Source organism: Dreissena polymorpha, chromosome 4, assembly GCF_020536995.1.
Source record: "Dreissena polymorpha isolate Duluth1 chromosome 4, UMN_Dpol_1.0, whole genome shotgun sequence".
Classification (NCBI taxonomy): Eukaryota; Metazoa; Mollusca; class Bivalvia; order Myida; family Dreissenidae; genus Dreissena; species Dreissena polymorpha.
The window spans coordinates 5,765,323-5,792,741 of NC_068358.1; the positions used below are offsets into that span (position 1 = coordinate 5,765,323).

Here is a 27,419-nt window from a genome sequence, read left to right on the forward strand (position 1 = left end):
AATCTTCATTTTCACAGTAAGGGAAATTTCCTGTAATAGAGTGCATACTTACTAGTTATAATCAGCCGATGTAAACAGTTATAATGCATAATAAATGTGTATATATACAATTTATATACGAGTCGTGTTCTGAGAAAACTGGACATAATGCATGCGCGTGAAGTGTCGACCCAGATTAGCCTGTGCAGTCCGCACAGGCTAATCAGGGACGACATTCTCCGCCTAAATTGGATATTTGCTAAGAAGAGACTTCATTTAAACAAAAAAAATCATTCAATTTATATACGAGTCGTGTTCTGAGAAAACTGGACATAATGCATGCGCGTGAAGTGTCGACCCAGATTAGCCTGTGCAGTCCGCACAGGCTAATCAGGGACGACATTCTCCGCCTAAATTGGATATTTGCTAAGAAGAGACTTCATTTAAACAAAAAAAATCATAAAAATCGCAAAGTGTCGTACCGGATAAGCCTGTGCGAACTGCACAGGCTAATCTGGGACGACACTTTACGCACATGCATTATGCACAGTTTTCTCAGAACGCGACTCATATAATGTAACTATGAGTTGTATACCGGTTAGCTCAGTTGATTAGAGTACCTGACTTTCAAGCACCAGTTCGCGGGTAGGCAACAAGTTTTTTCTCGGTTCCGTAAGAGTGATTAGCAATTGGTTAGTCAAAACGTCGAAGGTTGTTGTAATTATTTGATTATAATTATTATTATATGTTTAATAAGAAATGTGAGAGGAATGTAATAGAGAGTGTAAAACTACTGAATAATTACCCTTTGTAAGCAGTTGGGGCATAGTGTGTATATTATATAAATGTAAATATAAGTCGTATATTATAGCTACCCGGTTTGCTCAGTTGGTTCGAGTGTCAAACTTGCATGGAGGAGGTAGCGGGTTTAAGTTCCATACTGGGTAACGCGTTTTCTTTTCTGTTAGATACCTATACTACATTGATCACATGAGAAGCATGTTATTGCTTTCACGTTAACGACACCGGACTCGTCTCCATGTACGCGTACGTGGTGGACGCTTCTGATTTCATCAACGGGATTGAATCTTATTTCCGTGTCTCTGTTAATCGTTTCCAAATACTTGAAAACTCCGAGATTTTGCGTAAGCGAGCCGTGTTGCTATATCGAGCGTATCTGTAAAATAAATTGAACGTAAAAGCTACGGGATAAAAAAATTATATGCGTTAATTTTGCTATGTTCTTAAAACATGAAATCATCCGAAAATGCGTCCACGCTCAATACTCCTGTTTTATATCCCTTTAAACTAAACCATTTTATTGTATCATCAAGATTGTAACTTAATTATTTTATGTTACTGTACTGTACATTTGAGAAGTATTGTTCAATCAAATTGCGACAAAGCTGTACCGCCATCTGTTAAGACTTGATCTTCAACTCTGCGCTGAGCAACGCTTCTCACTTTCTCAGAACTTTATTATTTTATGTTACTGTACTGTACTGTACCTTTGAAAAGTATTGCTCAATTAAATTGCGACAAAGCTGTACCGCCTTCTGTTAAGACTTGATCTTCAACTCTGCGCTGAACAACGCATCTCACTTTCTCAGAACTTTATTATTTTATGTTACTGTACTGTACTGTACCTTTGAGAAGTATTGCTTAATTAAATTGCGACAAAGCTGTACCGCCTTCTGTTAAGACTTGATCTTCAACTCTGTACTGAACAACGATTCTCACTTTCTCATAACTTTATTATTTTATGTTACTGTACTGTTCTGTACGTTTGAGAAGTATTGTTCAATTAAATTGCGACAAAGCTGGACCGCCATATGTTAAGATTTGATCTTCAACTCTACGCTGAACAACACATCTTATTATATCAGAACTTAATTATTTTATTTTACTGCAAGGTACTCTTTACACTGTACAATTGTGAAGTAATGTTCAATTAATTAATTTATATGCTATAAATTAAGATCGCTCATAATGACCCGTATCACGGTATCAGGGGGGGCTGCGTATACGGGAGCTTGCCGCGTTTAAGTGAGAAAGTTGTTGCAAAACTTCAAAGATGGCGTCGTTTTAGTGTTTTTCGTGAAGGAATACCGGATATTTTCACCCGGTAAGCCAGTTTATATTTATATTTCCTTTGAATGAATACGCCCTTTCGGCTCTCCGGTGTTTGTGCTTCCCTTGGTTTTTTGTTTCAAGATCGTAGACGTAAGGATAAAAAAAATATTGATGAAAACCGTTCACAAATGTGTTGTCTCCTTACGCGACGTTCGAGAAATGGGATGTGCAAATATCATTTTCTCTTTTGATGCACGTGTACGGTAAACTACATCTAAAACCATGATTATTTCATTTTCCCGACGCCGTTTTATCTCTTATAACTAATTTATTGCCAAAAACTATTGGTTTAACCCCTCTTTTTGGAACTTTCTTCATTTTAAGCACATTTTGGGACATGATTTCCAAATACACGAACTTTCTGTCGTGAATGAATTTACCATTGATATGAATGTTTTAAAGAACGCTTCCTCTGTTTAAACGTATACCTCTTTCATAAAGTTCAAAGATACGAAACCTCAAGCTACATTACAAAAGATGCAACATAACTTGTAGTGTTATAAACTGCGACATTATACGTGGGGAGCTTCACGTTTTTGCTATATACTATTAAGCAACATATCGCCCTTTTTGGAAGGGATATTATGTCCTGATGTTATGTTAACTACTTACCGGTTCGGAATCCATTTTAAACTAATTGGCAGTACACAAGTACTGGAATTTGTATAGCGTTTTTTGACGATCCTGCGAAGCAGCTCGTCAAAGTTATCATATCAAGAAAAATTCTTCACAATGGCGACCTATGTAAAAGACCGAGCCAGTCCGATTGAGATACTGTGAAACCATTTATTTTCGTCGGCACAAAATTTCGCCCTTTTTATAAAAATGACTATTTCGTCCGCTCTTAAATTCGTCCATTTCTGGTTTTGAGGAAAAAAAAACGTCCGATTTGTTTGTAATACATGTAATTGCAAAAAAATCGTGCTGGGGAAAGAGAGGTGACACTTGGTAGTCACTTGCAGGAGGTGGGCCTTGTTTGGCATATGCCAGTTAACAATTCTGTTTTTTTAGGTGATAGAAACTGTCCCTAGTTATTTTATGTCATTGACACGTTCTTTGTTATGATTAGCGGATAAGTGGGACTGAATAATCGTTAACGAGTGTTTTAAACAACGAAGCCAACTGCAAATTAGTCTTTTTCCATTACTATCACGGTCAACTGTACAAAAATAGTAGATGCAGTTAAAACCAAACACAAATCAAAATGTTCTTTATTAGTTTGTAACAAAGCGCTGAATATATTTCAGTCAGGTGTTGATCACACATCGTCATATTTTAATTGCGTTTAATAGTATTGTCTTTAATCCGGATTCGCCGCGTGTAGGCTGTATAATCTGCAACACCCCTGAAAAACACAATACACACAATGGATAATAAAGTTGTAAACAATTAGCGCTAATCAACACTATTATACCTAAACGAAGTCGACGCATTCGATACAACCTTATTGCATTCGCGTTTTACAGGAAATGTCAGTTGTCAGTACACTGTATAATGAGCTCGATTTTTCTAATCGGCATACCTCGCTGATTATCATTGATGAAGGTATATGTTTATAGATTAATGAAATAACTATGCATTTTCTGTATTGTATTTTACATTTGTCGTGATTCAGTTAATACATTGCGAATTAAAATGTGTATAATTAACTTTCAACGCGATCATGGGTTCAAAGAAAACGAATTATTTCGAACCTGCTGCTTGTAAACGTTGTAGCGACTATGATATATAACAGCATAATAGCCGATTGGCATCTGTCGTTCAGGTCGGACCTCAAAGACCTCGTGAAGAGGCCGGTAGGACCTGTAAATGAACTCTGATTTAAAAAAATGACATCTGTGAAACTCGCTCTTCTGCGTGCTTTCACATTTTGCATATTTAATAAACTTTTCAAACAGAAATTACAGAGCCACATCAGTGCACATACTTTGTTTGATAATTCATTCGTTTTTTTGGATATTGTTTGCTCTTACGACTATGTGCTCATACCTACTTTCGGGAAACATCATGAAATTATTGCCGTTTTTAACATACAACATGCCTAAGCTTATTGGATAAGAGAAAAAAACAATAATCAAAAGAGAACAATTATATGTTCATGCACATTGGCATGTGAAATCACGTCCGTACACATAGCATCATTAACTTAGGAAAGGAAACTACAATATATAAAGTTTGGTATGATATACATGTGAAATTAAAGAGCATGTAGTAATTAAAGAGCATGTCAAGTTTTGAATTTATATGCTGAAACGTAATGTTATAACCCACAAACGTTTTACTGTAACAAAAGTTTTCTGAGATGAGTGGTTCAGAAAATACACGTCGAATATCTTTTTTTAAAGATATTTCTTGTTATATTTGATCGAGAATGTAACCCGCCTCCCAGTTTCGCTGAATGGATCAAGTTCCCCAAGGGTAATACTTCCTCGTACCCCCATTTTTTTCGTACCTTACATTTTTCGTACCCATTTTTTTTCGTAACCATTTTTTTAGTACCCTTATTTTTGCTCGTGACCACATTTTATTTCGTACCCATTAAAAATCTCATTGCAAATTGTAAATGACAATTGTAAATTAGCACAATTCTTTAAGATACAAAATTGAATGCAAAGTATGAAACTTGTAAATAAGGGCAGCCTATCCAGACGTTCAGGAACGATTTCCAGACGTGCTAACCGAGTACGGCAAACATTTGCGGTTGGATAATTAAATGATTTTGCTCTTATCGTGACACTATACTATTTCGGAAATGTTTGTTTTCTCATCTTGAAAGCAAAACTGTGTCTATCCGTTTCTGGCCGTCTGCCCTGGCCACTATCTCCTCCTACACTATTAGCACTAGAACATTGAAACTTACACACATGGTAGCTACGAGCATATGTGCGACACTGCACTAGGGGGGATATTGTGGCCGACCACGCCAACAAAAACTTGAAAATTGGTAAAAAAAAATAATTTTACAAACAACATGCGACGCACATGATAATCATTTTTGACACAGGAGTCAGATCAAAATTCCAAATAGTGAACCGTCGCACATATGCTCATAGAAACCATATGTGTAACTTCTAAGGTTCTAGTGCTAATAGTGTAGGAGGAAATAGAGGACAACCACGCCCAATCACAATTTTGTTTTAACATAACTTCTTCATTTATTCACCAATTGACTTCAAATTAATACTTAACATCTCTTATGACAACACGGTCTATCTCGACCATTCATGTCTACATTACCCACCCTAGGGCCATTGATAAAGGTAAAGGCATCTTGGTTCCCGTCCTCTTTCAATTTTATCGAGAGGTCCACGGGTATTTCTTCCCCATACCCTCTAATGTTTTTTCGTTCCCAAAATTGTTCGTACCCATTTTTTTCATACCCAATTTTTTTTTAAGTACCCACATTTGTTAGTACCCGTTTTTTCGTAGTATGTAACCAAACCTTTTCTTAAGGTTCTTTTTTTGGAGGTAATTACAATACTTTAACTTTCGTTTTCGGTCATTTCCGTTTTAGCGTAAAATCTGCAAGATCCGTAAAATATTTAAGTGCGCATGTGCAAAGCGATCACAACATCATGTATCTGAACATAGGAAGTTTCAAAATTACATCAACAGCTTGCGCAACATGTGTGCGTAATGCGTGGCGTCAGCATGACAATAAAATAGATTCTAATTGCATTCATTTATTTCGAAGATAATTTTATGAGATAACGTCACATCTGCTAAACAGTCAATTACATTTTAATTGACAATTAATTGCATTTACGCCATATGTGCTCAACAGTTAACTACATTAAAATTGAAAATTAATTGCATTCATTATGTTCACAGATTTGTTAACTGAGAAACTTCCACATCTGCTTAACAGATACACTTATTAATATCACAAAATCTACACAAATAACATTGCTGATACTTAAACGTTAACTTTATTATTAATGGTCGGATATATACAAATATGCGTGCTATCAAAGTGAAACAAATATAAAGTACATATGTATACATATAGGATCTTATATTATGGTCCCGTTGATAACACTGGTGGATATTATGTCTTGGATAGCACATGGCTATGGCAAAAGGCCATTTGAAACTATTTAAGAAGCATTATAATTCATTGCGAACACATGAATGACAACTTGTATCATTATTTTAAAGTCGGTCATTTGATACATATACATTTTTGACGATGCTTCGAAGCAGCTCGTCAAAGTTATCATACCATGAACAATTCTTCACAATGGCGACCTATGTAAAAGACCGAGCCAGTCCGATTGAAACAGCTCGATTTTTCTAATCGGCATACCTCGCTGATTATCATTGATAAAGGTATGGGAAGCTCAGCTATAAATAGGACAGCATATTCTGGGAAAAAAAGATTAAATAATAGTTTGAAAACGTTAATTTTAAATCAGTTATATTTAATCCATTATATGTTTATAGATCAATGAAATAACTATGCATTTTCTGTATTGTATTTTACACATGTCGTGATTAAGTAAATAAATTGCGAATTAAAATGTGTATAATTAACTTTCAACGCGATCATGAGTTCAAAGAAAACGAATTATTTCGAACCTGCCACTTGTAAACGTTGTAGCGACTATGGTATATAAGAGCATAATAGTCGTAAAATCTGTGAAACTCGCTCTTATGCGTGCTTTCACATTTTGCATATTTAATAAACTGTTCAAACAGAAATTACAGAGCCACATCAGTGCACATACTATGTTTGATAATTCATTCGTTTGTTGGAAATTGTTTGCTGTTTTAAACACATAATGTATTAGGTCATATCTCGGAGATTTAGTGAACCTTACCATGTGTTCATGGGCGAACCCACCTCTTCAATTGCTTTTACGACTATGTGCTCATACCTACTTTCGGGAATCATCATGAAATTATTGCCGTTTTTAACATACAACATGCCTAAGCTTATTGGATTAGAGAAAAAAAATAATCAAAAAAGAAAAAAATATATGTTCATGCACATTGGCATGTGAAATCACGTCCGTACACATAGCATCATTAACTTAGGGAAGGAAAATACAATATATAAAGTTTGGTATGATATACATCTGAAATTAAAGAGCATGGTGTAATTAAAGAGCATGTCAAGTTTTGAATTTATATGCTGAAACGTAATGTAATAACCCACAAACGTTTTACTGTAACAAAACGTTTTTTTTTTAGATGAGTGGTTCAGAAAATACACGTCGAATATCTTTTTTTTAAAGATATTTCTTGTTAAATTTGATCGAGAATGTAACCCGCCTCCCAGTTTCGCTGAATGGACCAAGTTCCCCAAGGGTAATACTTCCCCGTACCCCCAATTTTTTTCGTACCCTACATTTTTCGTACCCATTTTTTTCTTACCCATTTTTTTTCGTACCCTAATTTTTGCTCGTACCCACATTTTATTTTGTACCCATTTTTTTATCCTACCCAATTTTTTTTTCGTAACCAAATCTTTTGTCGAACCCAATTTTTTTGGCATAATTTTTGTACCCACAATTTTCGTATCCATTTTTTTCCTACCCAAAATTTTCGTACCCACATACACAATTGTGGTGATGTAGATAAACTAAATAGATGCTTTTATATCAATCCTCTTCAAAAGCATCGTCACACCAGTACTGTCAGCACTTTGATTTAAAGGTGTATGTCCAGCGCGTGTGCCGGGAAAACATGGCTTAATGTACTTTTTTGTTCAACTCTATAATATTTATATCAAATCTGTATGAAAAAATGTCGGTGAACATTAAGCCGATGTCAATTTTTGAAAATATTGAGGCGTTCATTAGTTATGGATCTAAAACTGAGCATTAATCCGCATATTAAAAAAAAACACCGGGCGTATTGCATATTAGTTCGGAGACATGAAATTGTTTTGAAAGAAAGCCATAAGAGGTTAAATTCTATATGAGCAAGTCTCGCTACGCACGATTACGCTCTTGCTTCTCGTATATATTTGACTCTTATGAATCTTGGCAAATACCTAGTGTTTTATTTTGCTTAATCTCAATTAAATTATGCATCTATATGTACTTTAAGCAGCATAACATGACTTCCAAATGACCAACAGCTCTTTCATATAAGAAAGAGATTGACACGAAACAACTACCCATCTATAATAAAGTTTATATGTGTACTTCAATATTATAGTTTTACAGCATTTTATGTGGTGCAATATACGTGTTTTCTTAACCACTTTACTGTAGAATTATGAAAATGTTGTACACAAAACCTGCCGACCAACTGAATCAATTCACCGATTTTAAAGAAGATGGGTTGTGGGGTGGCTGATGTACGAGATAATAGAATGTTTATCAGCCTATTCAGTAATATTTCTATTAATTAAATATATTTTATGACGTGTCGACCTTATTCTGATATGAACTTTTCTTTAACTATTTTTTACTGTCTTTTCAGATTAAAGGGCGATAATAAGTGCATCTCTCGTTGCTGTATAAAATTATGTAATTAGGAATTTAACATTAGCGGAGGACTGGGATACCATTCCCCATTCATGGACCACATGAGTTTTAATGCAGAATATGCAAGAGAGAGTCCTTCAACAGAGCCGGACTAAAACAGCAAATAAAACAAACGAACCAAACAAAAAATGTACAGCTGATGTATTATGTGTTTTTTTTGGTTTTTTTTTATTATTTCTACATAGACAAGTCTGACATATAATTGCTATAAGTGCTACTTACTTAAACGTTTTGTTCCGTATATGTCATGCTAGTTTCTCACTTTTTTATGAAAATAAATCATTATTTGTGTTACGTCATTTCTTCCAACGATGTCTCTGCATACATTTTCAATTGTATTCAGCACTTACATACATGATAAAAAAGAATTGGGTCGGAATGAATTCGTTATGCATTTGACATATTAACTTACGATTAGAAGGCAATGTTAGGAACAAACGAAATAATCTTTCTATGTGAACCAATACTTTATTCCCTCAATACAACAGTTTTAAATAATATGTATTCACATATGTATAAAAGAGAAAAAAATACATGTATATATTGATCACTTCTACTGAAATCATATCGTGTATTGCATTTTCACAAATCTTTCTATCCACTACAAATTCACTTTTTGCGATTATAATAGAGTGACCAACTCAGAACTGGTTTAAAAGAAGGTCGTCCAAAATTTGTCACATCAAAGTCACATACATGTATCAGTATCGTTATGGTAAAACGTGTCAAATGTCATTGTATTAAATAAACAATTAATATTTAAGTTTTCATTTAAAATAAACATCCACCGATATGCATCTATAAGCAGGTGTCAGGTATTTCAAATGTCTTCATGTATTCCGAATCGCAACAATGGCAGTATTTGGTTACAGAAACCTTATACTAGTATCGATAACGGCTTTACTCTTTTCTCTTTTTCATTACACTTATATTGCAAGTACATGTGATTGTTTGGTGTGGTACTTCGACGTAACGTTTTTTGTTTGATTGGTGGGTTCTCATGTACCTTTTGCTTTCTAGAGAGGTACACACTTCATTACGCCGTCTTTTTAAATCTTGGCATCCTCGACAAATATAACTGGCGTCTTGATATCTGTAAATAGTAAGCATTGTATTCCGTTTAGCAGGCATAGTATTCCGTTTGATGCATATTCAAACAGAAGTTTGTCCATATGTGTTAAAATAAACAGGTAAGGATTACACTGTGTTAATAATACCGTCGAATGTCTTATATTTTACACACACTTAATGTAAGCGTTAAGTACGCGATAAAACATACAATAATAAAAATTAATAACATAACAATTCATAAAAAAAGATAACTTGATTTCCTAAAGTGAAAATGATTTCCAAATTACTCGCACCAATGCGGAATTCATTCACGAAAGTTATTTCGAATAAAACCTTCTAACATAGGAAAGAGCTGTTTATCATTTGAAAGTCAGGTCCCAAAATGTGAAGTTTAGTTCCAAAAAGGGGTGTTAAACCGTTATAATTCGGCCTTAAATGAATTAATAGACATAAAAACGCGTCGAGATAATAAAAAAATCGTGATTAATGTTATATTTTACTGTATACCTGTACAAATACTGTTTATTGTGAGAGAAAATGATATTCGAACATCCAACATCTCGAAGGTCAAGAAATTAAACAACAAATTTGTCGACGGCTTTGCTTCAATAACTTTTGTATTCCGAAGTCTACGGTTTTGAAACAAAAAACCGAGGGGAGCACAAACACCCTAGAGCCGAAAGGGCTTATTCATTCAAAAGAAATATAAATATAAACTGGCTTACTGGGTGAAAATATCCGCTTCTCCTTCACGAAAAACACTAAAACGACGCCATCTTTGAAGTTTTGCAACAACTTTCTCACTTAAACGCGGTAAGCTCCCGTATACGCAGGCCCTCCCTGGGTATATGTGTTAAAATTCTACAACTGCAACGTCGAACGTCGGGATTTTGTACAAAAACGTGACATTGTTGGTGCAAAGTAAAACTTGAATAAACTCAGTCATTGATGACTCAATCTAGAAGAAAATTCGCAGGAAGATTTCATACAAAAAACGCATGTCTCAAGCTTTTTATTTTGCCAAAATTTTCAATATTGAGCGAACAATATTGTTTCAAAATTTTTGAACACTTACAATTTGATTTTTTTGTCATTTTTGTGACATTTTTGGTACAATTGTAAATGGCGATAATATGGCCAGTTTTCACGCTATGAGCATATATCCAATATGACTAAAATTTTAGAAAAAAAACACTTCTAAAATGTAGTTATTTTTTTCATTTATTATTCAATGATAACGCAATGGAAGTGTGAAAATCAAATTAGTAAGAAAAAGTCGCAAACAAAGCGATCTCTACAAAACTTACCTCTCTCTTTTTTCTTCACCACTGTTGGTCTGTTTGACGGATTGGCGTGAAAATGACGTCATGAAATCATTGACGTCTGTCGCATCAGACAATATATTTTTCCGCCGAATCGAAAGTTTGCTTCGGCGGAAAAATAATAATTTCCGTATTACATCAACGGTTTATGTTACATCTCTACATCGTATTTTTAACCATTATTGTAATTAAAAACCTAGGTTTTCCCTAAATGTCGGTATGTCTGTTTTTTGTATAATATATTGTGAAATGCGCATTTTTAAGCTGATTCGTTTGATATAATTATCATGACGCTATGTTAAAACATGAAAATTTTATTAATAAAACATGTACATCACATGCGCAACTTTCTGGGGGGACGGACTTTTTGACGTTACGTCTCATTCGTTCCTACGTTGTTTTGACTACCAGGACATTCGTTCAAACGTTATTTTGACAACCCGAACAATCGTTCTAACATTATTCTGACAGTCCGAATATTCTTTCCTACATAATTGTCACAACCCGGACATTCGCTTTTACATATTTTTTTACATCCGGACATTGATTCCTACTATTAAAGGCAATATCTTAACTGTGAAAACAATACGTACATGTATATATAGTAAAGGGCCATCCATTCAAATTCAAATACAACAATTTAAGACTCGAGTCACTGTCACATCGAGTGTCATTTCACAACTCGCGTTGACCACTCTGGATCAGCAGACGATTTATTGCCTATGTTACGGAGGATTCCGGAGATAGTCGATGTATCACGTTTGTCGCGTTGATGTGTGTATTTCGAAGTTTTTGAGGTCCTTCTGCGCCGCATGCTGCATAAAGTGTGGACCCGGAGTTTGTCGTTGAACCGGCGCAAAATTAACTTCCTAAATTGACTTAACGAATAACATAAACGTCCCGCATTTTAAATTTTCCGCGAGTCATCATGTAAATGATTTTCAGAACGGTCCCGGTTTCCCGGCCTACGGCTTCGGTCCATATACGGTTTGTAGTTGCCTGGCTGGTCACTATAATGCCAAAGGGACCTCAGTGGAGTTTACTATTTCTTAAATAATAATATTTTGCTACAATACCTTATGACATCGAGATGTAATATTACAATAGCCATTACACTATATAATGCGATTATATGCATGTACAAACAAATACAAACATATACATCGAATATTCTTAATGATCTTCATGACACTAGCATTTATTTCATATCAATATACACAAGAAACAAAAAGACGATAATATAAGTCATAAATAAGTATTTTGGAAACGAACCAAAATCAACATTGCTCCGATTAAATACAGGTATATAATTGAGCTGCGCTCTGTGAAAACCGGTCTTAATGCATCCTAGATTAGCCTGTGTATTTCGTATAGGTTTATCAGAGATTACACTTTCTGCATAAACTAGATTTCCGTTAAGCGAATACTTTCCTCAAACGTAAAATTTTATATAAGCGAAAAGTTTCGACCCTAATTAGCCTTTGTGGACTGCACAGGCTTATCTGGGACCACATTTAAAGCACACCCATTAAGCCTTTGTGGTCTGCACAGGCTTATCTGGGACCACATTTAAAGCACACCCATTAAGCCTTTGTGGACTGCACAGGCTTATCTGGGACTACATTTAAAGCACACCCATTAAGCCTTTGTGGACTGCACAGGTTTATCTGGGACCACATTTAAAGAAAACCCATTAAGCCTTTGTGGACTGCACAGGCTTATCTGGGACCACATTTAAAGCACACCCATTAAGCCTTTGTGGACTGCACAGGCTTATCTGGGACCACATTGAAAGCACACCCAGTGGACTGCACAGGCTTATCCGGGACCACATTTAAAGCACACCCATTAAGCCTTTGTGGACTGCACATGCTTATCTGGGACCACATTTAAAGCACACCTAGTGGACTGCACAGGCTTATCTGGGACCACATTTAAAGCACACCCATTAAGCCTTTGTGGACTGCACAGGCTTATCTGGGACCGCATTTAAAGCACACCCATTAAGCCTTTGTGGACTGCACAGGCTTATCTGGGACCACATTTAAAGCACACCCATTAAGCCTTTGTGGACTGCACAGGCTTATCTGGGACCACATTTAAAGCACACCCATTAAGCCTTTGTGGACTGCACAGGCTTATCTGGGACCACATTTAAAGCACACCCGTTAAGCCAAGTTTTCCCAGAACGAAGCTCATGTGAAGGCAATCACTAAAGAACATTTGACCATTTATATCAGACATGTTTGACGGACTTAGACATTAAATGCTGTAATTTGACAAGAGTTTATTGTTGGATTTATAACATGTAAATTGTTCCAATCTATGCCTTCAGATAACAACATAATTACCGGTATGACATTTGTCATAATTTCTAGACGATTTCATTTCAATTTGGGATAAACACAAATGCACCATTTTCAAATACCTCCTTTCGCTTTTTTTTAATTGAAAAAAAAATTGATGTATTGTCATTCATTTGCAATATACCACTAAAATATAGTCACAAAATGACAGAATACAAAACACTAAATTTCTGTGTACATTATTTAACAGTTTATCACAAGTATAAATAAGTTCGGTTCCTTGATGATATCTATTATGTATGTCGACTACTTGTTTTAACAGGTTGCCATACTAATCGAATCAAAAACCGGTTATAACTCATTAATGTCAAGGCCACGTTCCTCCATTCCCGAATACAGGCCCGTTCAATATGCTGTAGGCTTTAACAGGTTGCAGTTTTTGTCTTTACATGCAACTCTTCATATCTCATAAATGCCAGTAGAAGGTTCCTAGATTCCACAAAACAGACCTGTTCGTTTTGCCATAGTCAATAAACGGTATAAAATGTTGCAGATAGTGACTTCACAGGCTACTTGTCACACAAATGTTTAACTAGAGCTTTGTCACAGACGTGACAAATACCCCCACATGCCGCATGGACACATAATATTTTGCATGTCGTCTTCACAAAAAACAGCGGACACCATGCTAAATTTTTAAAACGCACTTAGTGACCCCTTGACCTAGTTTTTGACCCAGAAAGGCCCATGTTCTAACTTGGCCTTAAGATCATCTCCATAAAACTTCTGACCACGTTTGGTGAAGATCTGATGTAAACACTACTTGAATTAGAGAGCGGACACCATGCTGAATGTTAAATAACGCACTAAGTGACCCCGTGACCTAGTTTTAGGCCCAGAATGGCCCATGTTCAAACTTGTCCTAGAGATCATTTAGATAAAACTTGTGACCAAGTTTGGTGAGGATTGGATGAAAACTACTTGAATTAGAGAGCTGACAACATGGTGAGGTTTAAAACGCACTAAGATACCCCATGACCTAGTTTTTGACCCGGCATGACCCATATTCAAACTTGACCTAGACATCATCTAGATACAACTTCTGACCAAGTTTGGTGAAGATTGGATGAAAACTACTTGAATTAGAGAGGGGACAACATTGTGATGTTTAAAACACACTAAGTGACCCTGTGACCTTGTTTTTGACCCGGCATGACCCATATTCAAACTTGACCTAGACATTATCAAGATACAACTTCTGACCAATTTTGGTTAAGATTGGATAAAAACTACTTGAATTAGAGAGCGGACAACATGGTGAGGTTTAAAACACACTAAGTGAACCCGTGACCTAGTTTTTGACCCGGCATGGCCCATGTTCGAACTTGACCTACACATCATCTAGTTACAACTTCTGACCAAGTGTGGTGAAGATTGGATTTAAACTACTTGAAATAGAGAGCGGACACCATGCTCAATGTGTAAAACGTACTAAGTGACCCTGTGACCGAGTTTTTGATCTGGCATGGCCCATGTTCAAACTTGGCCTTCAGATCATCTAGATAAAACTTCTGACCAAGTTTGGTGAAGATCGGATCAAAACTACTTGAATAAGAGAGAGGACACCATTCTGAATGTAAAAAAATGCACGAAGTGACCCCGTGACCTAGTTTTTGACCCGGCAAGGCCCATGTTCGAACTTGGCCTTAAGATCATCTAGATACAACTTCTTACCAAGTTTGGTGAAGATCGGATGAAAACTACTTGAACTAGAGAGCGGATAACATGCTGAATGTTTAAAACGCACTATGTGACCCTGTGACCTAGTTTTTGACCCGGCAAGGCCCATGTTCGAATTTGGCCTAGACATCATCTAGATACAACTTCTTACCAAGTTTGGTGAAGATCGGATGAAAATTACTTGAATTAGAGAGTGGACAACATGCTGAATGTTTAAAACGCACTAAGTGACCCCGTGACCTAGTTTTTGACCTGGCAAAGCCCATGTTCGAACCTGGCCTAGACATCATGTAGATACAACTTCTGACCAAGTTTGGTAAAGACCGAACGACCAACCGACAGACAAGTTCACTCCTTTATACCCCCCTAAACTTCGTTTGTGGGGGTATAATGATACTTATATTGGGTTATTTTGAAAACAGACCTGGTCGGTTATGTCTGATGTTGTATGTGGGTATTTGATGTCTTTTCACGTGCATTACGAGCTTGGCATATTTCCATGTTCACATGCAGAGGGTGGTCAAAAACTGTAAGTTTGTCATAAATGAATAATGTCAATTTAACAAGAGAAATGTAGAAAATAATTTTGAACAACATATTTCAAGTTGATACAATTAGCCTTTTTCCAGAAGTTAGAATTTTAAGTGTTCTGTTAAAAGTGCATATTAGTGTATGTAGCACTAAAATCACCCGAGCTATGAACAAACACAGTATTTCAGGCATCTATATATGCACATGTAGTCTTAAACTATGCACATTCCATATCTGAAATTATCATGAAGCTCTTATCACGATGTTCAGAGAAAGCATAAACCTTTGGTGGAATATTTGCCTAGTTCACTACTACCCACAGCAAACGTTAAGTGAACGAATCTTTGTGCTGAACTGACAGCGATTTTCATTGTTCAACGTCAATGGCGATGACCCTTTATCTAGGCCAAGATCAAAGATCAATTTACCAGTTCTTGAAAACTGAACTTAGGTCAAGGTCCCTGTCTCCAAGCAGGTACAGCTCTGAAACAAAAACAAGATGTACCAAATACATTTATCAACATGAGCATGCATTTATGCATTTAACCCTTACAGTGCTGGAACCGAATTTTGAAGGCCTTTGCAAACAGTTTGGATCCAGATGAGACGCCACAGAACGTGGCGTCTCATCAGGATCCAAACTGTTTGCTATTCTGATAGTATTCTTTGAAAAAAATACAAGAAAATGCTAAGTTTAGAAATTCAGCAGACAACTCTTTAGCAGACGACAAATTTCCCAGCATGCAAAGGGTTAAGACTATAAAACTACAACAGAACACTGTCCCGAAGTGGCAACAAGCTTTGAATAATGGAATATTTGAACACTGGGATGCAGGACAGATATTGGAAATTAGTTTGAGAAGAAGAAACCTTTTACTTTGCTCTCTCCAAATCAGCTCTTTATCATGAGAATGAAATGATGTACCCACCCCATTTGCCATCTCAACAGAGGGCTATTCAGGTCTTGATATATGGTATCTTTGTATGAAGTGTGAAGTTTATCCATTTCAGTATATTTTACAATAGTTATTTTTTGTTCTATTTTCAATTTTTACCACAGATCATATACGATTATGTATTAATTCCTGTTAATCTTAATTTAGTGCAGTTTAAAATATTAAAACTAAAAACATTCTCAGATCTTGATCTAAAAGGCATTTACAAGTGCTGGGAGTCTGAGCTCTTAACTAGGGGAGGTAACAAGTGAGAGGACTAAAGAGGGTTGTTTGTCAATTTACATATCAAGCTAGCTCTTGGACAACAGGTCCTAATGCAAGTCCATAGTGTTTTCTCAGATTAATCAGTGCAGTCCACACTGACTAATCTAGGACGATGCTTTCTGCTTGAATGGCATTTTAGCTTTAAAGAAGTCTTAGCAGTTATTGTTATCAGTGCAGACTGCACAGGCTAATCTGGGACGACACTTTATGCACATGCACTTAAGCCCCCTTTTCCCAGCACGCTGCTCATACACATACCTATGAGGCATCATATTGGGCAGCACCTGTCCTCCAGCTGTAGACTTGTCCTTCACCCTGTTCCTCACCCCTGCGGTGGGCTGTAGCAGCCGGCTGGGGTCACGTTCTACCTCCACCTCAACCTGTGCAGTACATGGAATATACATTCTAACAGAAAGAATTTAAAAAAACTTTCCAGCGATGACAGCACTGAGTTTTGAAAATGATAAAATCTAGTTGTCAAAATACTGAATTGGTAGTTTTTACTGAACTTTATGGAGAACAAATAGAAACAAGAGCACCGCCTTGCGGGTGCAGACCGCTCATCTATTTTCTTTTTAAAGGTCAAGGGGCTCTCATTTTCAATCACAAAGGAGGGAGGGGTGGAGTGAAGAGGGGTGAATAGTGTGGGGGTGTGGACATTTATTACATGATTTTCCACAAATGCGAAAAAAAAAAAAATCGGGGGGGGGGGGGGGGTGTGGGTGGGGGTATGGGGGGGTATTCTTGGATGCGATGGTTGGACGGTATTTCAAACATAAAATAATAAAAATAAATATTTGTGTTTTTAACCGTTTCGAAAAAAAAAGAAATTTGGGGGGGTGGGTGGGGTGGGGGTGGGGGGTATAGTGTAAGGGTGTGGTGGTCATTTGTGAGATGATCTTAAAAAAAAAAAAAAAAAAAAAAAAAAATTAGGGGGGAGGGAGGGGGGGGGGGGGTGGGTTGGGATTCTTGGGTGCGATGGTTGGACGGTATTTCAAACATAAAATAATAAAAATAAATATTTGTGTTTTTTAACCGTTTAAAAAAAAACATAATTTTTTTTTTTGGGGGGGTGGGGTGGGGTTATAGTGTGAGGGTGTGGTGGTCATTTGTGAGATGATCTTAAAAAAAAAAAAAAAAAAAGGGGGGGGATTTGGGGGGAGGGGGGGGGGAGGGCACGGGGGATAGTTTGGGTGGAGTCTATTGTGGTATGTCAGGTAAGAGTAGTTTTGTCAAAGTATCAATCAAATCTAATCATAAATAAAGAAGTTATGGCAATTTTAGCAAAATTTAATAATTTGACCTTGAGAGTCAAGGTCATTCAAAGGTCAAGGTAAAATTCAACTTGCCAGGTACAGTAACCTCATGATAGCATGAAAGTATTTGAAGTTTGAAAGCAATAGCCTTGATAGTTAAGAAGTAAAGTGGATCGAAACACAAAATTTAACCATATATTCAAAGTTACTAAGTCAAAAAAGGGCCATAATTCCGTAAAAATGACAACCAGAGTTATGCAACTTGTCCTTTTACTGTACCCTTATGATAGTTTGCAAGTGTTCCAAGTATGAAAGCAATATCTATGATACTTTAGGGGTAAAGTGGACCAAAACACAAAACTTAACCAAATTTTCAATTTTCTAAGTATGAAGGGCCCATAATTCCATCCAAATGCCAGTCAGAGTTACATTACTTTGCCTGCACAGTCCCCTTATGATAGTTAATAAGTGTTGCAAGTATGAAAGCAATAGCTTTGATACTGTAGGAATAAAGTGGACCTAAACACAAAACTTAACCAAATTTTTAATTTTCTAAGTATAAAAAGGGCCCATAATTCTGTCAAAATGCCAGTCAGAGTTACATTACTTTGCCTGCACAGTCCCCTTATGATAGTTAGTAAGTGTTGCAAGTATGAAAGCAATAGCTTTGATACTGTAGGAATAAAATGGACCTAAACACAAAACTTAACCAAAATTTTCAATTTTCTAAGTATAAAAAGGGCACATAATTCTGTAAAAATGCACGCCAGAGTTATCTTACTTTGCCTGCCCAGTCCCCTCATGAACGTTGTAAGTAAGTGTACCAAGTTTGAATGCAATAGCATTGATACTTTCTGAGAAAAGTGGACCTAAACGCAAAACTTAACCAAAATTTTCAATTTTCTAAGTATAAAAAGGGCACATAATTCTGTCAAATTGCACGCCAGAATTATCTAACTTTGCCTGCCCAGTCCTCTCATGATAGTAAGTAAGTGTACCAGGTTTGAATGCAATAGCATTGATACTTTCTGAGAAAAGTGGACCTAAACGCAAAACTTAACCGGACGCCGAACCTGACGCCGAGGTGATGACAATAGCTCATAATTAAAAAAAAAAAATAGATGAGCTAAAAATGCTTATATATACCTATTTGATAAATACAACTTCTATTTTTACTCAAATGAAATTGCTAGATGGCATGTCTTAAGTTAATCCATTAAATTCTTATTAAGAATATGTTTTAAAAGAGTACATACTTATGTCAATTCTGCCTCATACACGCATTAAAACAGCATGGCCATGACAGCTCTAATCACTCAGATGCTTTCAAAGTACAGCAATGCCAAGTGTTTTTCTGTTGACCTATTTTTTCTTGATTTTTTCTTGATTCCACCAATGTTTTAACTTTGCATAGATAATGTCAAGTTAAACCCTCTGACCATGTTCTATCAAGATCAAGTAATAAACTAAGCTTGTATAGTGGTAACAAGGGTTTTCTAATATTTGATCAGGTGACTTTGTTTTTGACTCCACTAGACACTGATTCAAACTTGGCCTAAATATTGTCCTGATAAACATTCTGATCAATTTAAGCTTCAAAAGCTATCACAAGTTTGATTTTTTAATATGAATTGGTTATCATATTTTTATTCCCTAGACCCTGGTTAAAAACTTGGCCCAAACAATGTTAAGATAAATATTTAGACAAATTTCATCAAGATTGAGTCTTAAATGTTTACTTTAGAGTGGTATCAAGCTAAAAGTTGATAACAAAAACTGCACAAAACATGACCAACAACATTAGAAATAGAGTGAAGACAATAGCTCCCTACCTGACTTTGAGCATTTCAAGCCTATGCTCCCTACCTGACTTTGATCATTTCAAGCCTATGCTCCCTACCTGACTTTGAGCATTTCAAGCCTATGCTCCCTACCTGACTTTGAGCATTTCAAGCCTACACTCCCTACCTGACTTTGAGCATTTCAAGCCTACACTCCCTACCTGACTTTGAGCATTTCAAGCCTACACTCCCTACCTGACTTTGAGCATTTCAAGCCTATGCTCCCTACCTGACTTGAGCATTTCAAGCCTACACTCCCTACCTGACTTTGAGCATTTCAACCCTACACTCCCTACCTGACTTTGAGCATTTCAAGCCTATGCTCCCTACCTGACTTGAGCATTTCAAGCCTACACTCCCTACCTGACTTTGAGCATTTCAACCCTACACTCCCTACCTGACTTTGAGCATTTCAACCCTACACTCCCTACCTGACTTTGAGCATTTCAAGCCTATGCTCCCTACCTGACTTGAGCATTTCCAGCCTACGCTCCCTACCTGACTTTTGAGCATTTCCAGCCTGCGCTCCCTCTCTCTGGCAGCCAACTCATTCTCACGCTCTTTCTCCTTCTTCTGCTGAAGTGATGCCTCATCCTGAAACAACAGTGATAAAACACTCTGTCAACTTCCAAAGACGCAACAAGTGAGAAGCACTCTGGGAAAACTGGGCTTAATGCATGTAAAATGTGATCCAAGATTAGCCTGTGTGACACTTTCCACTTTTATTGTTATTTTTTGTTTAAGAAAGTTTCTTCATAACAAAATTCCTGTCCAGAAAAAAAGTGACTTGCATAAAGCTCTATTATCCCAGAGTCCTGTTCAAATAATGTTGGCCCTGAATCTTTCATTTCAAAAACATTGTGATACTTGCAAGGAGAAAAATTTAGAAAGCTGGCAATATGTACAATAACAAATACAAGAAACATGAAAACTGTTAACTTATTAATGTACTGTTACTTAAAATAATTGTGCAATCTTAATCTAGGTCTGTTATAATTTCATTTATAAAATTTATTTCGAACATGACTCATATTGCATACCCTTTCGTTACATCAGAGGCATGCATAAACAAGCTTTGCGCAGGACTACTATCTGACGCAACATAGCAAACATCAAAGCCTTGCACCTGTGGTTTCAAAGACATTTGTTGAAGTCATCTTACAATATGTAAGTATGTATCAGTCATGTGACCTCTGGGGCTAGGCAGGTTTCAACCCATCAGGGATGATTTGAACTCACTTTGCAGACGACCTCAATACAAAATATCACACTAAATGGTAATCCTCTGAGACTTGTGATTTCAAAGAAGAAGATTTTAACACTTTACCACTTAGATATGTATTTCTTGCATTTGTAGTCCCTTAGAAAGTTATATTTAATTTAAGACCTTTATTACCAGATCCAAGTTTTAAAGGCTTCATTTCCAACCCTTAGATACTGATGAGCAGCAAACAGCATAAAACCTGAACGGAGTGCGAGTTACTTGCAGGCTGTTCTGGTTTTATGCTGTTTGCAAAAGCCATTTTCACTTTGCTTCTTATTGGGGAAAGGGTTAAAGTGTTAATTTTGTATATCTATTTTTAGCTCAGGTGACCTACATATGCAGTGGACCAGACAAAAATGTGAACATCTTTGAAAAGGGTTCACCCAAGAATCCTTAAATCTGCCCAGCTGTTTAGGAGATGTTGGCTGAAACATTTAGGCATACAATTCACTATACACAACTCATCCTGTGCCCATAAACTTAAGTTGTGAATTCAATCAAACATTAGACCGCCAACTGTAATCACTTTGCTAGATTTAAACAAAATGGAAAAACATTTCACTATTAAAGTTCATTTAGTATGCAATTAGGATTTTGAAAACTTGATCACATGTTCTGCACATAAAGCTCCAAATGCAAGAGCCATTCATTTTAGTATGACTTCAATTTAAATATCATGTTCAGAATTGGTATAACTTCATTTAAATATCAGGTTAAAAAAATGTATTTCTTATCTTCATCAATCGGAAACTTCAGCAATTTCTTAATATTACCATGCTTGATTATTGAACATTCACATCATTGCATCTGTACTACTTTATGAATGCATGACAGAAAATTCTTCAGGACTGCAAAATCCAGTTTCTTATGGAAACAATCAGCAATTGCTTTTCTTTTCGGTAATTAGAGCAATAGAAAGCAATTATCATATTTATTTGAATTATTTCCTACGTCTTTGCAAAATAACTTCAAGATCAAGGTCACAGGGGTAAAAATTTGTTTGCGCATGGAAAGGCCTTGTCCATATACACATGCATACCAAATATGAAGGTTATATCTCAAGGGACATAGAAGTTATGAGCATTTTTCGAAACCTAAACACAGATTTCGAAACCTAAACGCGGACCCTAAGTTCAAGGTCAAGGTCACAGGGGTAAACAATTTTGTGTGTATGGAAAGGCCTTGGCCATATACACATGCATACCAAATATGAAGGTTATATCTCAAGGGACATAGAAGTTATGAGCATTTTTCGAAACCTAAACGCACATTTCGAAACCTAAACGCGGACCCCAAGTTCAAGGTCAAGGTCACAGGGGTAAATTTTTTTGTGCGTATGGAAAGGCTTTGTCCATATACACATTCATACCAAATATGAAGGTTATATCTCAAGGGACATAGAAGTAATGAGCATTTTTAGAAACCTAAACGCACATTTCGAAACCTAAACACGGACCCTTAGTTCAAGGTCAAGGTCACAGGGGTAAACAATTTTAGGCGTATGGAAAGGCCTTGTCCATATACACATGCATACCAAATATGAAGGTTATATCTCAAGGGACATAGAAGTTATGAGCATTTTTCGAAACCTTAACAGAAAGTGTGACGGAAAGACAGCCAGACGTACAGTCCGATCACTATATGCCACCTTTTCTTTGAAAAGGGGGCATAAAAACAGCGTTCATTCAATTATATATGAAGAACATTATTTTGATTCATAATTCCCTAGAATTTTGAAATTTTGAAGCAAAAGTTTGTATAGTTGTTATCTGGAGCTCATGAAAACTGGTGTTTGGCTAATTTACATGAGGTACAAACAACACTGACCTGAATCATGTTTTTTGTATTGCCATTCAAACTACATTGACCTCTTATTTGTTAGAGAGATGTGAATATCCATGAAACATAAGATCATATAACGGTGAAAAGTAGTTTGTACCTAGGGATAAGTCGAGTTCATAAACAAGTTCTATTTACTCTGGATGTTTGAAAAGAACTGAACTCCCAAATTAAAAAAGCCTTTTTCAATTAAAACTGGGCTAAATGTATGTGAGTAAAGTATTGTCAAAGATTAGCCTGTGGTTAATCAGGGATGACACTTTCCATCTAAAGTGGACTTTTTCTATGAAGGGACTTCCTACAAATAAAAACTCCAAACAAGAGAAAAAGTGTATTTCCAGATTAGTTTGTGCAAGTTTCACCGGCTAATCAAGGCCAATACTTGACACACATGCATTTAACCCAGTTTTCTCAGAACAAGTCTAGTACATTCTATACACACGTCAAACATGGGCTTACCCGCTGCCTGAACTTGACAATCTCCCGCGCAGACACCTGCCTCTGCCTCTCCCGCTCCTCTGCCTCCCACTGTGCCTTCTGCTCCCGCTGGAAGGCCTCTTCCTCCTCCCGTTGACGCTTGTGTTCCAGAACCTTCTGATGCATTTCTTCCTATGGTAAAGAATGCAACATGATTGGATCAAACACGTTTGGCGCCTGTGCTTGAATTAGCACATGTGCTAGAAGGTGGCAATACATGAAATTCCAATATTCTCTACATACTTAAGTGACACACGCTGTAAATTTTTGCTTATATAATATTGTAGTCAACACTAAGTAGTTTTTACTTTAAATATCCACGCACATACACCCCTGTTCCTCTCGTAGCCAAACAAACAAGCAAATTTGTTTAATTGATATCCCCCGCCAAATTTTGTTTATGGATGGGTGTAGAACTAAAAGAAAGGATATGAAGGGTTGTGCCTTTTGTCAATTTTTTTAAAACTCATTTGTACTTGTGATGGGTTTTCAGACAATAAAATGCAGATAATATATTTTTCATGAATCAATTAACATTGATAGTGTCATGACAAAAGGAGAAATTGCGTGTTATGAGTATTCTCTTAAATAGAAAGCTTACATACAAGAGTAACAACATACAAAAATAACAAAGGACAAAAACTGAAAAATAAGACAAAGGAGGGTTTTTGAGCATTCAATATTTATTGAGGTGATTTAAAAAGTCTTGCCTTTTCCACAAAAACATTCAATCTTAACATACACTAAATTTTCAGAGTTTTTCAGAGTGAACACAACATCTGCCATAACATACGTGGAAATATCATAAATAAGTTTTTAAGGTTAATCATCCATTATCAGGGGTTTTTTTTACTAAGAAAGTGACGCCGATATTCGGCGTCTTCCCCTACCAGAATTTTTCCCCTCAAAATGCAATTTCCCCACCAAAAATATCATTTTTCACCAAAATATAATATTTTCCCTCAAAGAAATGTTTATTTTTCCTTTTGGCATTCAACAATTATCCAATTTGCACCAAGTACAACGATCTCGCTCTCTCTCTCTCCAGACGAACACAAAAAACCTGGGAATCCCAGTTATTCTTAATATAGTTCTTAAATTACGTCATGTAAACTGGGCAACTAATCGTAATAATCAATACCAGTCTTGCGTGAGAAGGGTGTTTCGTCAATTAATTACCGGAAACCAGTCGAATTTTCATCCGGGCTATGTGCAAGCCAAGATATAAACGTGAAAACAGAAAAAAATGTCTCACAATTGGCATTCTTCCACAAACAAAATAAAACATTCGGACTCGGAAGATACTGAACGCATCGAGGCAATTTTTAAGAAAGAATCATCGAAAACCGTTATAACCCAGCAGCATTCTGAGGTAATCAACATCGAACATTGTGAAAGTGAAAGTAGACAATCGGCAGCTGCCGATCCTTTCCCTTTTAATACTGTAGCAAATCAAGACCGTCAACCCATTCATCATGAAATTGAAATCACAAAATTGACATCGTCCACCGACCCCAGTACAGAAATATAGTTGAAAACAGTTCCCATTATTAGATCTACACCTGCAACTTTATTAAGGACTTTGACTTTAATACGTGTTAAATGTGCTTAAGAACAAAAAGGACAGAGACAAGCCTCTTTTGATGAGTTATAGACATTGAAATGAACAGTTTTTATTTTTTCCCCTAATATGTCTCTTTCGCACTCTTTTTCCCCTTTCACCCAGCGTCCAGCGTCTTCCCCTTTCTCTAAAAAAAACCCCTGATTATTGAGTACGACTTTATATGAAGCATTTGTTTAACCTTGACCTTTGTTGGGAATCGTATGACCTTACATGAAGTATATAGTGACCTGAACCCTAGACATGAGCCTTGACCTTAACCTAGACATGAATTTTACATATGACACACAGCAAGGAAGAAGATGGAGAAGAATTATGGAAGGTTTTTACAGAATCCATTGATGCATATTAAAATAATGGCTAAATAATAAATATTTCTACAAATTTGTGACCTTTGATAGGTGACCTTGACTTTGGTCAAAAACACATAGGTCTTGCACTGCCTGATAATTGAGAACAATTACATCAGGACATTTTGAGAATCCATTTGAGTATGGTAGAATCCTTACCAAATAAGGCATATTTAATCAAAATGTGTGATTTTGACCTTTGTGTGTGACTTTGACCATGACCTTAGCAACCTGGATCTTATATTTGACACTCAGCTAGATAACGGAGAACAATGGTGGACAGTTATTACATAATCCCTTGATGCATAGTAAATGAATGACTAAGTAATGAATAATTCATCAAATTTGTGACCTTTTACCTCAATGTGTGACCTTGACCTTAGCCCCTAGAATTATGGGTGTTGAATGAGAAGCACCCCCAGATGATTGAGAACAACTATGGCAATTTCTTGGCTATGGCTAATGTGTTCATGAAGATAAAGCTCTAAGCTTATATTAAAAAGCATGTTTTCAATATAAAAAGGGCCATAATTCCCTTATTAGCAGATGGTGTACAATGCCATTTGGCGAGCATCATCCTCTTATCCATATATATATACTCATACAAAGTTTCAATGAAATCCGCCAAAGCACTTCCAAGATATGGCTCCGGACACAAAATTGCCGGATGGATGGACGGACAACCCAAAACAATATCCCTCCGCCTATGGCGGGGTATAACAAGAGTTGAAATTATATCTCAATTTTATTCCAATTTTTCTTTTTTTTCTAATTTTTCACAAAAACACCAGGATGTGCTCTTAACTCAAAACAGCACACTAAGAAACAACAGAGATGTTCAGGAAACACTACATGTATTAAGTCTTGCTCTTGGAACAACAGGGCTTAACGCATGTGCAAAAAGTGTCGTCCCAGATTAACATGTGCAGTCTGCAAATGCTTATCAGGTATGAAACTTTCCCTTTAGACTGGATTTTAATTAAGAAGTTCCTTTAAACAAACAAGAATATCAGTGAAACTGATGGATGCTCCCCGACGATGCTCTTTGTCAATCTATGTGTTAATAACCACCTAAAAAAAATCTATTATTAGCCTTGGTGACCTTCACCTTGACCCAAGTGACCTCAAAAATCATCAAAAGGTGGAGGTCTATGCAAGGTACCTACATGCCAAATATGAAGAGATCGGTAAAGTATTGACGGCGCTATGAGAAACTGTAAAAAAAAGTGTGATGGAAATCGATTATTAGCCTCGGTGACCTTGAGCTTGAACCCAGTGACCACAAACCTCATCAAAAGGTAGAGGTCCATAAAAGGTACCTACATGCCAATTATGAAAGAGATCAGTAAAGTATTGAAGGCGCTATGAGAAACTGTAACAAAAGTGTGATGGAAAATCTATTATTAGCCTCTGTGACCTTGACCTTGAGCACAGTGACCTGAAACCTCATCAAAAGGTAGAGGTCCATGCAAGGTACCTACATGCCAAATATGAAAGAGATAGGCAAAGTATTGAAGGCGCTATGAGAAACTGTAAACAAAGTGTGACAGAAAATCTATAATTAGCCTCAGTGACCTTGACCCCAGTGACCTCAAACCTCATCAAAAGTTAGAGGTCCATGCAAGGTACCTACATGCCAAATATGAAAGAGATCGGTAAAGTATTGAAGGCTCTATAAGAAACTGTAACAAAAGTGTGACGGAAAATCTACTATTATTAGCCTTGGTGACCTTGACCTTGAACCCAGTGACCTCAAACCTCATCAAAAAGTAGAGGTCCATGCAAGGTACCTACATGCCAAATATGAAAGAGATCGGTAAAGTATTGAAGGCGCTATGAGAAACTGTCAAAAAAGTGTGATGGAAGGGAGGAAGGAAATACAAACTGGCAACTATATGCTCCACCGAAAATATTTCGGGGAGCATAAAAATACCATCAAACAGAAAGTATTGTACCTGATTAGCCTGTGCAG

General features: G+C 36.5%; 1 protein-coding gene across 11 annotated transcripts in view; it reads right to left on the minus strand.

The window, feature by feature from the left end:
• The window catches only part of LOC127880012 (coiled-coil domain-containing protein 112-like), a 175,059-nt gene that overhangs the window by 93,140 nt on the left and 54,500 nt on the right, over nucleotides 1–27,419 (minus strand). For 4 of the 11 annotated variants that reach the window (XM_052427214.1, XM_052427213.1, XM_052427212.1 and 1 more), the window contains 4 exons: nucleotides 23,459–23,608; nucleotides 20,395–20,490; nucleotides 17,058–17,179; nucleotides 12,166–16,062 (listed from right to left, as the gene is read on the minus strand). In XM_052427214.1, coding sequence (XP_052283174.1) covers nucleotides 16,032–16,062; nucleotides 17,058–17,179; nucleotides 20,395–20,490; nucleotides 23,459–23,608 — 399 coding nt within the window. In that variant the 3' untranslated portion in view covers nucleotides 12,166–16,031. Of the gene's footprint in view, nucleotides 1–12,165; nucleotides 16,063–17,057; nucleotides 17,180–20,394; nucleotides 20,491–23,458; nucleotides 23,609–27,419 lie in introns of those variants that run through there. The other 7 variants (XR_008049380.1, XR_008049381.1, XR_008049379.1 and 4 more) reach the window with 6 other exon arrangements.